This window comes from Pleurodeles waltl, chromosome 7 (assembly GCF_031143425.1).
Source record: "Pleurodeles waltl isolate 20211129_DDA chromosome 7, aPleWal1.hap1.20221129, whole genome shotgun sequence".
NCBI lineage: Eukaryota > Metazoa > Chordata > Amphibia > Caudata > Salamandridae > Pleurodeles > Pleurodeles waltl.
Genome location: NC_090446.1, coordinates 257,341,954 through 257,356,811, shown reverse-complemented (window position 1 = coordinate 257,356,811; position 14,858 = coordinate 257,341,954). Strand labels below are relative to the sequence as shown.

The window sequence follows — 14,858 nt, the reverse complement described above, 5'->3', positions numbered from 1 at the left end:
TGGAGAGTTTGCATGACCCAACAATCTGGACGTCAGTGAGCACTGTGTCAAAGAACTGAACGTCCATAGAAAACGAAGAAACTGAAATCAGGCAGACATTTTTGAACCAGAATAATCGTCTTTAATTTTGAGCGTCTCCGTCTAGTTCACCTGAATAGGGGAATGTAGACGATAAATGATCAGACTTGTGAATCCCTTCATCACCACCTCACCTCATTTCATGTGGGCTTTGTGTATCCTGTAAACAGATGTTAACAATAGATAGCATCATCCCCAACTGGCTAGAGATGCCCTTTGAACATGGAAACAAGATGTGCTTAAAGTATTAGCATGCATGCTGCCTGGCTTCCATCCTGATAGATTCTGCAAAACAGTATTAATTTAAGAACAGCTGCTTCATGCATATTTCTAGTTCAATGAATCAGTAAATACACCAACCAGCTGTTGTGTTCACTCCTAGGCTTACATATCTCGACTTAAAAAATGCACTGCAGAGACAATACTGATACCAGTCTTTTTGTGGCCCTTAATAGGGCGATAGGAAAAAGCATATCTTGTATTTGAATTTTCTTGAAACTTAAGTACCTGGGTTAATTTGTTGCAATTAACGTTTAGATCACAAGCACACATGCAAATTAAAGGCCGAACGACAAGGTGATATGTGCACATGCGCAGTAGCAGAGAGACGTGAATGTCCCACATGTGACTTGGCCATCTCTGAATGGTATGTAGAATAGTAAAAGGCTTGACGTGGATGTGAATGTGCCGTCAATCTGCCATCTGTAAACTAAGCTCTTCCACTATAACCAATATCTTGTGGCCACTGGGAGTTGGATGGTTCAGTAGTTAGATGCATATCGAAACTTAAAGATTATGCTAGATTTCCTTGCCCCTGCTCTGGTGATGTGGCGAGTGATGTGTGCTGAGCAAGCGGAATCTTCATCAATGCACGGTTCTTTATCATATTACCCCAAGAATGTGGAGTTGTTTTTCCCAATATAGAAACTCCATGACCTCAATGGCACAATGGATGAACATTAACTGCCTTAAATTGAATGTCAATAAAACTGAGGTTCTAATTATAGGTAAACAATCTCTGATTTAGGGAACTCCTGGTGGCCTGAGGTACTGGGATAGCCACCAGTTCCTATACCAGCTGTGAAGAGTTTAGGAATTTAGTTGGATAGTAAGATGTCATTTGAATCACAGGCTTTGACATCCTGCTGCTTCAGTTTGCTTAGAAGCTTGGAAAAATCCTCCTTCAATACAGACATTTATTAAGGTTTTTTTCTATTTTTCCCAAAATAATGTCAAACATGTGAACAGTGCATAAGGCGAATGCATATTACACTTTATAAGATTACTAAATATGTACTCACGTCTATCCCATAGGTTTTGCTATCGAGAAGGGGTTAGGGTTATATCTTATGTCCTCATGAGGAGTGCTGCCTAGACTCCTGTATGTTTCTCTCCAGTCACCCCATGCCCATTAAATTTGATGTTGTTTCAGTCCTTTAAAATTCAAATGTCCTCATCTGACAACATTTCTCTTATATCGCTGCACTAGAGGTCATACAATGACCACCTGTCTGCATCCAGTGTGTTGCTCATGACAAGCATTCTTTCTGTCTAATGTGAAAACTCAAGTGGTTTGTGCCCCTCAGGAAAGGATCTAAGATGGACATGGCGTGGTAGTGTGCACAATAATGAAATCTGTGGTGTGTGTGTGTGTGTGTGTAGCGTGGCACACTATTGTCCTGTATGTTTTTTTACATTAATTATGGACTTGCATACCTTCAGCAGCTCTTACATCATTCAGTCACCCTCCCAAAAGCAAGTCCATATTATTAATCATCACATCATATCCTACATTTACTAGAGATGTCCTTCCACCAGAAGCAATGCAATAAAATTATATTTGTTTTTGTAAGCTCAGCAAATAGAGCCGTTCATGATCATCTTTTGTAGACACTATATTTTGAAAATTATCTCCCGTGTAAGTATATTTCGTTACTGGAGAGCAGTCTCCTCGACCACACAATAGCAAACAATTTCTTCAAAAGGGCCTTTAATTATTCATTCAACACTACAATATTGTACTTCTTTTTATAAATGTTACCTATATTATTGCCTTACCAGGGGAAAAAGTAATACCTCTTATTAAATGACCTATCAGAGTGACATGGATAAATGTTGGTAGCTATTTAATTGTTTCCTTCTGCGGTTTTTTACAGTTCTATCAAAGGGAAGGGTATTTTTTGTAGTAGCTGCTTATTTTAAATGTACAAAACCCCTGTGTTTAATTCCATTAGCTGCCCTACAGCATTGCGATCTACAGTTTCCCCCAGGCTGTTGTGAAATATTGATGAAATCCCCGCTTTTGTGGCTTCCTCTTGATACACTAAACATTTGTCTGATGTTAGTTGGACTTGAATGGATCAGTTCAGAGCTATATCAGTAGTGACTTCAAAGACCGTCAGGCTATAACGTTTTTTTTCACAAATTGAAGTTTCAAAGCCTTTCTATGTGTTAAAGAGAGAAAAAGACAAAGTTCACATCAAATGTTCTAAAATATATGAAACGTGCTCGCTGTCACTTCACAGTTCATTTTTGATTTGCTTCCTCCCGTCTATCAGAGATATACCAGTGAATAAGCATGAAAACATGTGTTTAAAACAAACAAACATCACATAAAAAATCCAAAATAGAAGTATTGCTCAAATATTGAATTCCGTTTTTGGTATGTCGTAGGTAATCCGCTGAGCTCTGGCCATATATAGTCCATTTGGTCTATTCATATCACTTCAGGAAAGTTATCAGTTAGGAAGTGTCAATCTATGTTCCCATCCTCGCCTGACTGACGCACAGCTGTCTGGCATGAGACTCGTGCATATATTGTTTGTGGTCATTCCGTTTGCTTAAAAATCATCAATTAACATTCAATACCATGTTAAGTTACAAAATGTTTCCAAAATCAGTCAACAACCTCTGCTCTGGGTTCCTCCACCGTGGTTCCATGAGTGCATGTACCACATGGACCAAATACACGGATTTCCTGAATTCCAGTGATGGATTCCTGTAAAGTTTCAAAAATTAGAGGAACTAAGAGCTGATGTCAAGAAAGGGTAATTTTTATGGGCGAGCACAAAGTGCTCCGTCCATTCTGTAATCTCTCTTTGCGTTTGAAACCACGGCCATGCCACCTCAGTCACTTGCATTGGTTCGTGGGCTTGCCTTTTAAAATCTGCTTGCTTTCATTTGTGAAAGGCATGCATACGTCATGCCTTTTCCGGTGTTTAGCCCACCTACACAGCACCGGTAAAGTACCCAAAACATACAAGGCTCGATGTTTTCAGCCTGGAGTCCGGACTACTTTATCTGTTTATTTTCCACGCAGCGCGAGCGCGCTGCATTTTACATAGCGCGATCGCGCTGCGTTTTTTTTTGCTTTACAACGCTAATAGCTCTAACTCGAACAAATGCGAGACCCGTTGCAATGAAAATGCTTGTTTGATGTTGTCAACTCACACGTCCTAGAGCCTCTGATTTGTATCTTTACAATTGTATATTTCTTATTTTATTATAATATTTTCCTAGCATTCACGCCTCCTCACTGTTTCTTTTTTAGCACTTCAGTGCATACGCCTCTAGTTAATACACTACAGATCATGTAAACATTTTCATCACTTTATGTAGGCATTAACTTCGCTGTTTGCATCATTATACATTTTTTGCTTGAATTTTCTCGTTAACGCTACTCATGTACAATGTTTTATATGGAAGTGCCCTGTTTCTGTAGCCCCTGCAAGAAAGCATCAATGATTTGGTTAAGAAATACCACTTTACCTTATGATATTCTGGTTTGGACATGAAGAGAGCAAAGATGTGGATGCTGTATGGTGAAGCGTCTATATATGTTTCTATGTATTTCATTCTAATGACACTGCTACAAGAGAAGCTGTACATACTATAATAAGTGTCCATAAGGACTATCAAGAGAGTGAAGAATACATGCCCACAGATAAGATGAACGAGGGAAATGAGATGTGCAGGAGACACAACAGAAGGGAATTTCAACATGGGAGGGAGATGAGTGAGTTAAGCTTTTGCAGGCCACAGCCTTCTCTGAACACCGAAGTTGAGTGTGTTTGCAGGGACTTGTTTTAAAGTGAAAGGCATTTGTGGTGATGAGAGGAGGAGATGGCAACGGCAAGTGGAGAGATGAATAGTGAGAAGGTGGTGAAGCTGAGAATTTACATCAGCCGAGAAAAGTGTTATGTGAGGGGTGGCTGCCTGAAAAGACAACTGTGACAATCCAGTTTTTTGTACTGGAAAAGCAAAGGTTAAATTAACTCCATAGTTAGGTGACAATTTCAGTGACAACATAACGTTTTAAACATACAAAAAAACTGAAATTCACCAGTTATAGTTAGCTCTAGTAACTATAACGTGGGCCCTTTCATAAATACTACTCACCACCCCCGCCATGAATAGTTATCTCATCAATAATTTCATTGAAAACATTGGGGCAATAATATAAATGATATCATAGAAAATGTCATGAGTGATGTAATATGTGGAAGTTAGCAGTGCATTGCGACGATGCAAGTTTTAGTTATGGCCTCCCTCTATTTTTAAGTTATTTTATGGCCCTGGGGGATGGAGTCCCTGGGAACGCATAAGGCTCTGGCAGAGGAGGGGAGGGAGGGGCGGGGGAGTGCTCCCTCCCTTTATTTTCTACCTCGCCCTAGGGAATGGGATCCTCAGGGGCTCACCAAGGCTCGTGGATGGGGGCAATGCACCTCCACCCCCAAAGAAATTGCACCTTCCATGGTCCCTGGCCCAACTCAGGGGCTTTAATCAAAAGACCCGCTGGAACACACACTTTTTCTTCAGTTTTGCAGTGGATCCTCTGTGAATTTAATTTACAGCAACATTAAAAAAAAAAAAACATGTTTGGCCCTAGGCCTAGGACGTCAGAGTATCTCTACTCTGCCCTCTATGCTTCTTTTTTGTTCTACGGTGGCTGCTGCCCCATCGTTGTTGATGTGATGGCTGCCTGCCGGGTCTCTGGATCCTCCGTGCCATGAAATATACAAAGTTTTTAAACATTGCTCCAAAACTACTGAATGGGTTTACACCAAATCACAAAAAGCATTAGGGTCTAGCTTTCTGCCAAATTCGGTATAGTTACAGTCAGAAGTTTGGGCTGTAGCTGTGTCTAAAGTTCCTAGGGTAAAGTGAATGGTGAAAATGTGTTTTGGGACCCCCCACCCTTTTTCTCGACCACCACTTGATGGATTCCCCCAGTCAGGAGCTGAGTTAAAAAAAAATATAAATTTTTTTGGATTTGTTAAATTACATCAAAGTTATAAGCAAACTAAAAAAAATGCATTTTCGATGGAAACACAATCCTAACTATAATTACCCAGTGGCTTTATATATATTTATCGCACCAGTGTAGTTAGAATTTGGTCAGTCTTTATTTTATGAGTGATTCTGGGAAAATACTGCTTGTGCACAGTATTGGATGGTTTTGTGTAGGATTACAATTGTTGCACTATAACATGGGGAAGAATGTGTAAAATAGCCAGTGCAACAATTTTCCTGAATGGTATTTCTCTGCCTCACAGTGTTTTTCTTGCACATTTTCTGTTAATTAGGAATTAGCCGAAAATGACGAGTAGAAATCTCGGACCGAGCACCATTTAGGCAAAACCATGATGTACATAAAGTGTAAAACTAGGTACAAACACAGTTTGCCCCCAATTTGAGGTTTAGTATGTCGCACAGATTGAGTCTTATAGATAGTAATTGTGAATAACTTCAGAGTTGCAATAGGGTTGCTAGTCAACCTGGTTGATCTTCATGCGCCTCGCTTTTCTATAATGCCTATGTGCATTGCCGCCACTGCCCTACTGTTTCACACTCCAATGCACCCCATCTCCCTATAACAGCCTAGGTAGTAACATACAACTTGAGGTGTTAAGAGCTCTAGAAATGTCCTTATAGTACGTTTTTTGCAGTTATTGTTGATAGGCTTCAAATTTTCTGTTGCCACACTGATATGTGGCAGCCAAACATCTCCATTCTCTCAATAGCCAAAGCACATCCTTGAACTGCAATAAGCGTGAATTTGATGTGGCTCCAACCGTCTATGTCGTTTGCATGCTATTTTAGTCAACATGATTTTATTGTAAAGGATTGCAACTTTTAATTGCATTTGGTGTAAAAGATTGCTTCCACTTCTACTGCTAGATTGTCAGAAGTTAAACTTCCAAGGCACTGAAATTATTGACTGCTGTATCTTGGAGAGTTAAAAAGAATTATGGTCATCTGACAATTACATTTTGTAGGCAGCACAAGAGAGTTCATTTTATTTTAAATTTGCAGTATTAATAGGCCATCACGTAGATCAAATGGAAGGCGGGTGTGAGGGGGTGTAAAGTGAATGAAAATAGTTTATTGGTGAGCTAACGTTAACCTTCAATTTCCCTAATCTGTTATTTAACATTGTATTTCAGGTTATGTCCAAGATGAAGAAGATTTAAAGAATGGAGAGACAAAGGAAGAGGAGGAAGATGAGGATGACAGTAATTCCATATCCCAGCCACAGGGCAGCACTTATACACCCACTGATGAAGAACAGGACACGAGTCCTGAGCAGAAAGGCAGCATCAGCTTTCAGAATTCCCCAGTCAGTCACATATCTAATCAGGATGTTGAAAACGAATCCATTTTAAGTGATGCCAGTGACCAGGTGGTGGATATTAAAAGCATCTCTCCTAAAGAAGTAAATGACCATAAGCATCTGACCATCCCCAAGCTTCAAAATGATACTCATGATTGTATGGACAAGATGACGGCTGTCTATGCCAACATACTCTCGGATTCCTACTGGAGCGGCTTGGGGCTTGGCCTCAAGTTATCAAGTGCAGAGAAGAGGAACTTTGACAACAGAAATGGCAGCCATAAAGCGGACTTCGATTGGCACCAAGATGCCCTGTCAAAAAGTTTACAGCAGAGCCTGCCTTCGAAATCTGTGTCCAAACCAAACCTTTTTAGTTCAGTCCAATTGTACCGACAGAGCAACAAAATGTGTGGCACTGTGTTTACCGGAGCTAGCAGGTTTAGATGCAAGCAATGCAGCGCTGCCTATGATACATTAGTAGAGCTGACTGTCCATATGAATGACACTGGCCATTACCAAGATGACAACCATAAAAAAGACAAAAACAGGCCCACCAGCTATTCCAAGCCTCGGAAGAGGGCCTTTCATGATATGGATAAGGAGGATGCACAGAAGGTTCTAAAGTGCATGTTCTGTGGTGATTCTTTTGACTCTCTTCAGGATCTGAGTGTTCATATGATAAAAACTAAACATTACCAAAAAGTGCCTTTGAAAGAGCCAATACCAGCCATTTCTTCAAAAATTTCCAACACATCAAAGAAGCGTGTTTTTGATGTGAACCGGCCTTGCTCTCCTGACTCTACAACAGGGTCATTCACAGACAATTGCTCCTCCCCCAAAAATACCCACCTGCAATTATCATCCAATAACCGATATGGCTACCAAAATGGTGCCAGTTACACTTGGCAATTTGAGGCTTGTAAATCACAGATTCTGAAGTGTATGGAATGTGGTAGTTCACACGATACACTGCAGCAACTTACAACACACATGATGGTCACTGGTCATTTTTTGAAGGTTACAAGTTCAGCTTCAAAGAAAGGAAAGCAGTTGGTTCTTGATCCATTAGCGGTAGAGAAAATGCAGTCGTTGTCCGAGTCCCCTGCCAGTGAGTCACCTATTTCTAAACCAGTGAACAACACCTCCTCTGATTGTGCAGGCCATGCCTCAGAGAAAACAAAAGAGGGTAAGACAGAAATAGTAGACGAGGTGAATAATCATGAGAAAACAGAAACAAAACCAGAGCAGGATGGCATTCTGGAGAAACCTATCGATCCCACCTTAAAGTACCAGTATCTTCGGGAGGAAGACTTAGAAGAAGGGGCAAAAGGGGGAGGGGACATTTTGAAGTCTTTGGAAAACACTGTCACCACAGCCATCAATAAAGCTCAAAATGGTGCCCCAAGCTGGAGTGCTTACCCCAGTATCCATGCAGCATACCAACTCTCAGAAGTGATTAAGCCATCCCTACAAATGACGTCTCAAGTTCTGCAAATGCGACCAACATTCACCAACAAATTACGACCAATCGCACCAAAGGGGAAGGTTCTACCTGTTGTTCCACTGAATGCAAATATGAAACAATGTGCTCAAGTTAAAAGGGAACCAGAAGAGGCTGATGAGGCTCACAGAGACAGTCCCCTGCCTGATGTGGTTCCGCTATGCAAAAATGAAGATGAACTTGTTTCTAAAACTGAAGCATGTACAGATATCCAGCAAAGGGAATCCTCACCTCTACTGGAGGATGAGAAAGCACATAGAAACTGTGAAAGTGACAGGCAGAAGATACTGGAATCAACAACACATCTCAGCAATGGTTGTATTTCCTTAAAGCCAACCCATTCTTCTGAACTGCCTTGTGTCAACCCACTCAGTGCCCTTCAGTCAGTTCTAAATAATCATTTGGGTAAAGCCAATGAGCCAGTACGATCACATCCTACGTCAAGTCCTAGCCCAAGCACAATTTCAAAATTTCAAAATTCAGAGGCCCCAGCACTTTCTCCTGCTTCCCAGCGGTCTTCAAATCTTCCTGGTCGCTACCTGTTTGACAGTAATGATCAGCCAATAGATCTTACTAAGTCAAAGATCAGAAAAGATGAATCTGCCCCAGCACAATCATGCATATCACCACCACTCAAGCATGCTCTCTCTGACATCGCTGACATGGTCAAAGTTCTTCCAAAAGCAACTGCACCAAAACGGACAATTTCGTCGAGGCATGCACCAATGAAATTGGAAATGGATGTTAGGCGTTTTGAAGATATCTCATCTGATATCTCTCCTCTGCATAAAAGGAAGGGGAGGCAGTCAAATTGGAACCCCCAGCATCTTCTGATATTGCAGGCTCAGTTTGCCTCTAGCCTCTTTCTGACGTCAGAGGGTAAATATTTACTCTCAGATTTGGGCCCTCAGGAACGCATGCAGATCTCAAAGTTTACTGGCCTCTCTATGACCACTATTAGCCACTGGTTAGCAAATGTGAAGTATCAGCTTAGAAAAACAGGAGGGACAAAGTTTTTGAAAAACATGGATAAAGGGCATCCAGTCTTTTATTGCAGTGACTGTGCATCCCAGTTCAGAACCCCATCTTCTTACATCGGGCACTTAGAATCCCATCTGGGATTCCAGATGAAAGACATGAACAAACTGGCTCTGGAACAGCAAAGTAAAGTAGAGCAAGAGATCTCCAGGGTGTCTGTTCAGAGGTCTCCTCTAACAATTGCTGGGGAAGAGGAGTCAGACTCTAAGTTCAAATGCACATTGTGCTGTCGGACCTTTGCCAGCAAACACGCAGTAAAACTTCATCTAAGTAAAACACATAGCAAATCACCTGAACACCATTCGCAGTTTGTAGCAGAAGTAGACGAGGAATAGCTCAGAAGGCGTCCTTCAGCTCAGCTGAAAATCTTATTATATTGACTGTACAGAGTTTCTCAGATACGGAAAAAGGGGGCTTGTTTTCTCTCTTGAGATCACTGTATAATTGATGTATGGTTCTGCTTTAAATCACTTTGAGGGGGAGCTTGCTAAATGCATTATAATGGTCTGTTTATGCCTTGCTCACCCATACTGCATTCAGCATCTTCTCCACTCCAATGTCTTTCTGATACTTCTGTAAGTTCAATGTCTCCTCCTGGACATCTTGGTAGCATGAGAATGGACAATGAGATGCTGGAAAATGTGTCTCAGTTTTCAACATTTCATATGATCCAGAGGACGACTGCTGTTTCCGTGGTTTGTGGCTTGGTTAGCCTTCTAATTCCATTTTCCCAGCAGGATAGAAAGCTCTCAATCCGAAACAACCACCCCTTATTATGAATCAGGCAAGTGACCTCCCCTGATACCAGTACAAATGCTACTGTTTGCAGCACGTGGTGTGGGACATCAACTGCAGCATTCCCCTCGTGCTTCTTTAATATTGAATGTATCATGCCCACCCTGTGCCCACAAACCATTTTAGGTTCAAGGCCCACTAATCTCCTCCAGAGGCTAGAATAGTTCTGCTTTGAAAATAATCCATGTCGTGGGTCTTTCAGTTTGCAAAACAATGCAGGTATTTGGGTACTGTAAATATTAACTTGCTCTCTATTTCATCTTGAAAAAGCACAAACTGGTACAGTAATGTGCAATGTTTATGATAATGTATGTTTTATTCTACTTTCTATAACTTATATCATTTTTTAAATTTGTTATGCTTTAATTTTTACATCTGTTGATTTCAATAACAATAATAATATTGATTAAAAGTTCACACTCTGTACAGTACTCTTAAGGATTTGATTCTGCTATGAGAATTGAAATTACATACTATGTTCTCTGTTATATATGTTGCCTGGTTGTTAATAACTGATTTTCAGCCTGTTAAGTTTGTAATATATGAAAACAATTGTATTAATTCGTATTTAAGCAGGTTTTCAATCTTCTAAAATCAGTATCCCTGTCCTAATAATTAAACATTATTTTTATCATCAGTTTGCACTTATACAGCATTTAATGCAACAATGTTTAACAAGACATATGCGGCTCTAATATTACCTCATGCAAAAGTAAATGGAAACACTCTGCTGTGATGTGCAATGAGAAGCTGTTTCGAGGCACCCACCAACTTTAAGTTTTTTTCAGAGCCAATTGTGTTTATGCAAGTCTATAACAGAGATTGCTGGCTAACACCAGACACAAAAACGTTTTAACATTGTAACATATTTTATAGAAATAAATCCATTGTGTACAATATCTCGAGCGATGTATATATTAAACAATTGGCTAACATATTCAGGTATTACTCCTGTGACTTATTAAGGGCAGAATTGCTCCTAGGCATGTCAGTAAGGGCCCTTGTGAGTCTATAACAGACAGCCTCAGCACCATAGATGTAAAATTATATGCACCTCATTTTTTTGTACATGCATCTTGTCAACAGGTATTTCTGAGAGTTGTAATGACAGCAACTTGAAAGTCTATCAATGTTGTTCGTGTGGTGTCTCTGCCATGACACCCAATGACCAAGGTCTCCAGGAATGGTACATGAAATAGTGCCTCAAAAGCTAGAGGGTCCACATGAAATAACCGTAATGGCTGTTTCTCAAGAATGAAATGTTTAGTAGCGTGCCTGTGTGTCTCATTACCTGACTCATAGCTGGTGGAGCTTACATCACCTCGCAAGAAAGTGTGATGTAAGGGGTATTCGAGAAAGCTTTTCCCACATATTTCGCCATACCTATTACAGAACTAAGCTTTGGCAGGTACTAAACTCTCTGCAACCTTCTCGTGGCCTTCCCATGATCTGAAAGACTTCAGGCTGTGATAGGCCAATACGTAATACTTCACCCAAAAATCCCTTAATAAATGAATATCCTCCTTCTGATAAATCCCTGACATCATATTGGCTTCCATGAATGTGACATCTCTTTTGTTAGAAGCCAATTCTCTAAGACACCAGAGTTCACAGCCACACTACTCTTATTGGTGATATTCCCCAATCGTAAAGTTTCACGTGAAAGCAGTACTGCTGGTTAGCTGGCTGAATTGCTGGGGACTTTCAATGTGTTCCCCAGCGTTCGTGTCTTTTAGATGTCATTTTCTGAAGAAAATAATACATTAACGTGTTCCTAAACTGTATTTACTAATTATTTAAATAATATTGTTCGATGAATACTGTTTTAAGAATAGACTCCCTATTTTTTCAATTAAATTATAATAAAACTCTTATAACCATTTCGCAATGTAATATTCTCTGTAACATCAGCACTGAAATTCAGTACATCAGTAGGATGAGGGGGAGATGCATTGGAAAATTATATGATTCAGAGACTGGAAGACTAAGGGCCTGATTTACACATTTTTAGCGTCGAATTTGCGTCATTTTTTTACGCAAATGCGGCGCTAAAAAAGTATAAATCAGGCCCTAAGTTGCATATAAAAAGTAATGGGGTCTTTAGCTTGTAAACAATAGGTTCAAAAAGATTTTAGGTTTGTAATTACGGGAAATCACCACCAATTTATAGATGGCTGGGTAGCCTTTCAATTAAGTTTGTGTACTCCAATAAACAGATGTCTACTCTTATGAGTGGACGAGTGACTGCTTTTTACAGTTGTGGAATCACAACCATTCAAACTAGCCATGAAAGTCCCGTAGAATACTTGCATGCACAATGGAACACTTTAGCATGTCTATGCATAAAAATGTTTTAGCTTTACTGTGATAACACTACTAGTTAGGTGGTGACACACAATTATGGACCACTCAGGCAAAATTCAGTTAAGGGCCTTTAACAATCCTGCCACCAATGACATAAGTGCTTATTTGTAAAAATGCCAATCTTAAAGGTGCATCCGTTTTAATTGCAATATTGTCGGTTTACTGCCAGGGTCTGGGTCCCGAGATATAATTACTGTGGGGTTTGGAGTTGCTGACAGGGTAAGGTGCTCTCTGAATGGTCTGCTTACTGAGGCCTTCTGAGGGTTTGAGGCTCTCATGCACCACACATTCTGCAGATGTGTGTGGGTTAGACCCATCTGTCAGTTCACTTTGGCAGCACCAGTTCAATCTTGCTTCAGTAACTCCTAATGGTGACAAGAACAAATGGGAAAGAGAACATCCATATTCTCAAAATTAAACCACTTGAACAGGACTTTGCTTTGGAGGACAAGTTTTATACCATTATCATAAATTATTAGCTGAGGCCTCTTCCACCTTCTACAACAAAACCATCAAGATTAAAGCAAAAAACTAGGTGATTTTTTGCCAACTCAAAAATAACAAAGTGTTTGTATCGAAATCCCAGCATCCCCCCCTTAACAACCAACTGCTCACCATGGATTAATCCTGTTTTACACCGCCACAAAAGAGTCACTTCATCCCACCTCGCTGACACCAGACTACCAATGCACAGGAACATGTTTTGTCATCCACCTCTGCCTCAGCAGTACTCACTCAGCTTTGATGCACACGTTAGATACTCATGACCTCTTATTGGACTTCAACTGCCATATTGTTGCCGCGACCAAGACCTCTTTCGGATATAACTGTACCACAACTCTCGACGTCTTCTGTCCCCAGACCGCAAGATAATGTTCAATAGAAGTAGAGTGTACTAGTGGCTAAAACACTGAATTGACATCCACTGTATTTCCTAACACAAACGAGTCATGATTTGAACAGACAGCTGCATCTTTACCATCAATCCAAACTGCAGACTTATTGTAGGAGTTCTCTACTACCCTTCAGCCATAATCTTAAATTCCTGAATCAACTCGTGGAACTCTTCGTATATATCTGCAAAGCAAGGGCAAGAAGATTATGAACGTGGGAGATTTCAATCTATGGGTTAATAGATTTTATTTCAAACCTGCTCTGAAGCACATCTATAATTATAAATCCCTTGGCTTCCAAATAGTTAGTGACAACGCACACACAGCCTGATACATACTTGATCCTATTTTCACTCGTAATCTTGAAAATTGAAAAATTAAATATAGCAAGGTAGCTGTGGTCAGAATATTTCTTTATCTCGATTCGCCTGATCAACCTAACATACAAACGAAATCACCTGCAGCTCCAACAACACCCTCACCAGCCTTTGCAGTCACTTTGACAACTTATAATGAAGTTAAAACCCGACTTCCAAAATACACCACCCAAACTCAATGAGTAATCTCTGCCTCGAATTATCAGCTGCTCTAGAAATGCTATCTCCTATCAACTCTTGCAAATGCAAACAAGGCATTCAAGTTCTCAACAAGTGGTTCAGAGGTGAACTTGACAAATTTAAATACGTGACCATAGCTAAAATGCTGGTGGTGTACATCAAACAGTGAAGAGGCCCAAACCTATTGTAATATTCACAAAAAAGGCTACCACAGGGCAATCAAAGGGGCCAGAATGAATAAACTCATAAAATGTGTTATTGAGGAATACACCCAATTAAATGGGAATATTTACCGAGCTATGGGAAAGCCTAACACTGAAAAGCAGTCCCTGTGCATTTCAAATCCTTGTTCGATGAATTATATGCTAAGCATGGCTTCCAAAATAAAAGCAACAGTATAATCCAAAGATTCGTGTTCAGGCTGTTGCCTTGAACAATTCAGCTTTGCTCCTGCAGCAGACAGAACAAATGTGGCAAATGCCTTCTTCCTGTCAGAACTGTATCTGACCCTCTCAAGCATGCGTTTATTATGGTCTCTTGGAAAAAATAAACGTAGGTCTCATGACCCCTGGCTACACATACAGCTCCATTTCCAACATCACAAACCCACCTCCTCCACAAACACAATTTTGGGCTGCTCAGACTTGTGAGGGGTACCAAACTAGCCAAAGAAGACTTGAGGGGGGAGTTCCTATTCTCCATCGACGAAGACAAGAAAATATACCTCATACTGTTGAACCTGTGCATTTCCTATGGCACTGTCCTATGTTCATGCAAAACTGTGTGTTAGAAAGGAAACTGTGTGTAAATAGAAGGCCCTGATCTATCATGGATCCAATACTTCCTCTTTAACCATTTTTAAAAAATAAGGGTCAGACCAGCTGAAACATCTACACATTCATTAACATATGGTTTCCTACAAAGATCATTCCTATTCTGTCTCATGTTATAGATTTTAGTACTTCTTCATTTGCAATCAATCATTTACACAGGAACTGACATCACTGCATCTCCCATCA

General features: G+C 40.3%; 1 protein-coding gene across 1 annotated transcript in view; it reads left to right on the top strand.

The window, feature by feature from the left end:
- Positions 1–10,966, top strand: part of TSHZ2 (teashirt zinc finger homeobox 2) — a 311,673-nt gene extending 300,707 nt beyond the window's left edge. Inside the window, exon 2 of the mRNA XM_069243627.1 lies at positions 6,525–10,966. Within this exon, the coding sequence (XP_069099728.1) occupies positions 6,525–9,565 (3,041 nt within the window). The 3' untranslated portion in view covers positions 9,566–10,966. The remainder of the gene's footprint in view (positions 1–6,524) is intronic.
- Positions 10,967–14,858: the final 3,892 nt, after the last annotated feature.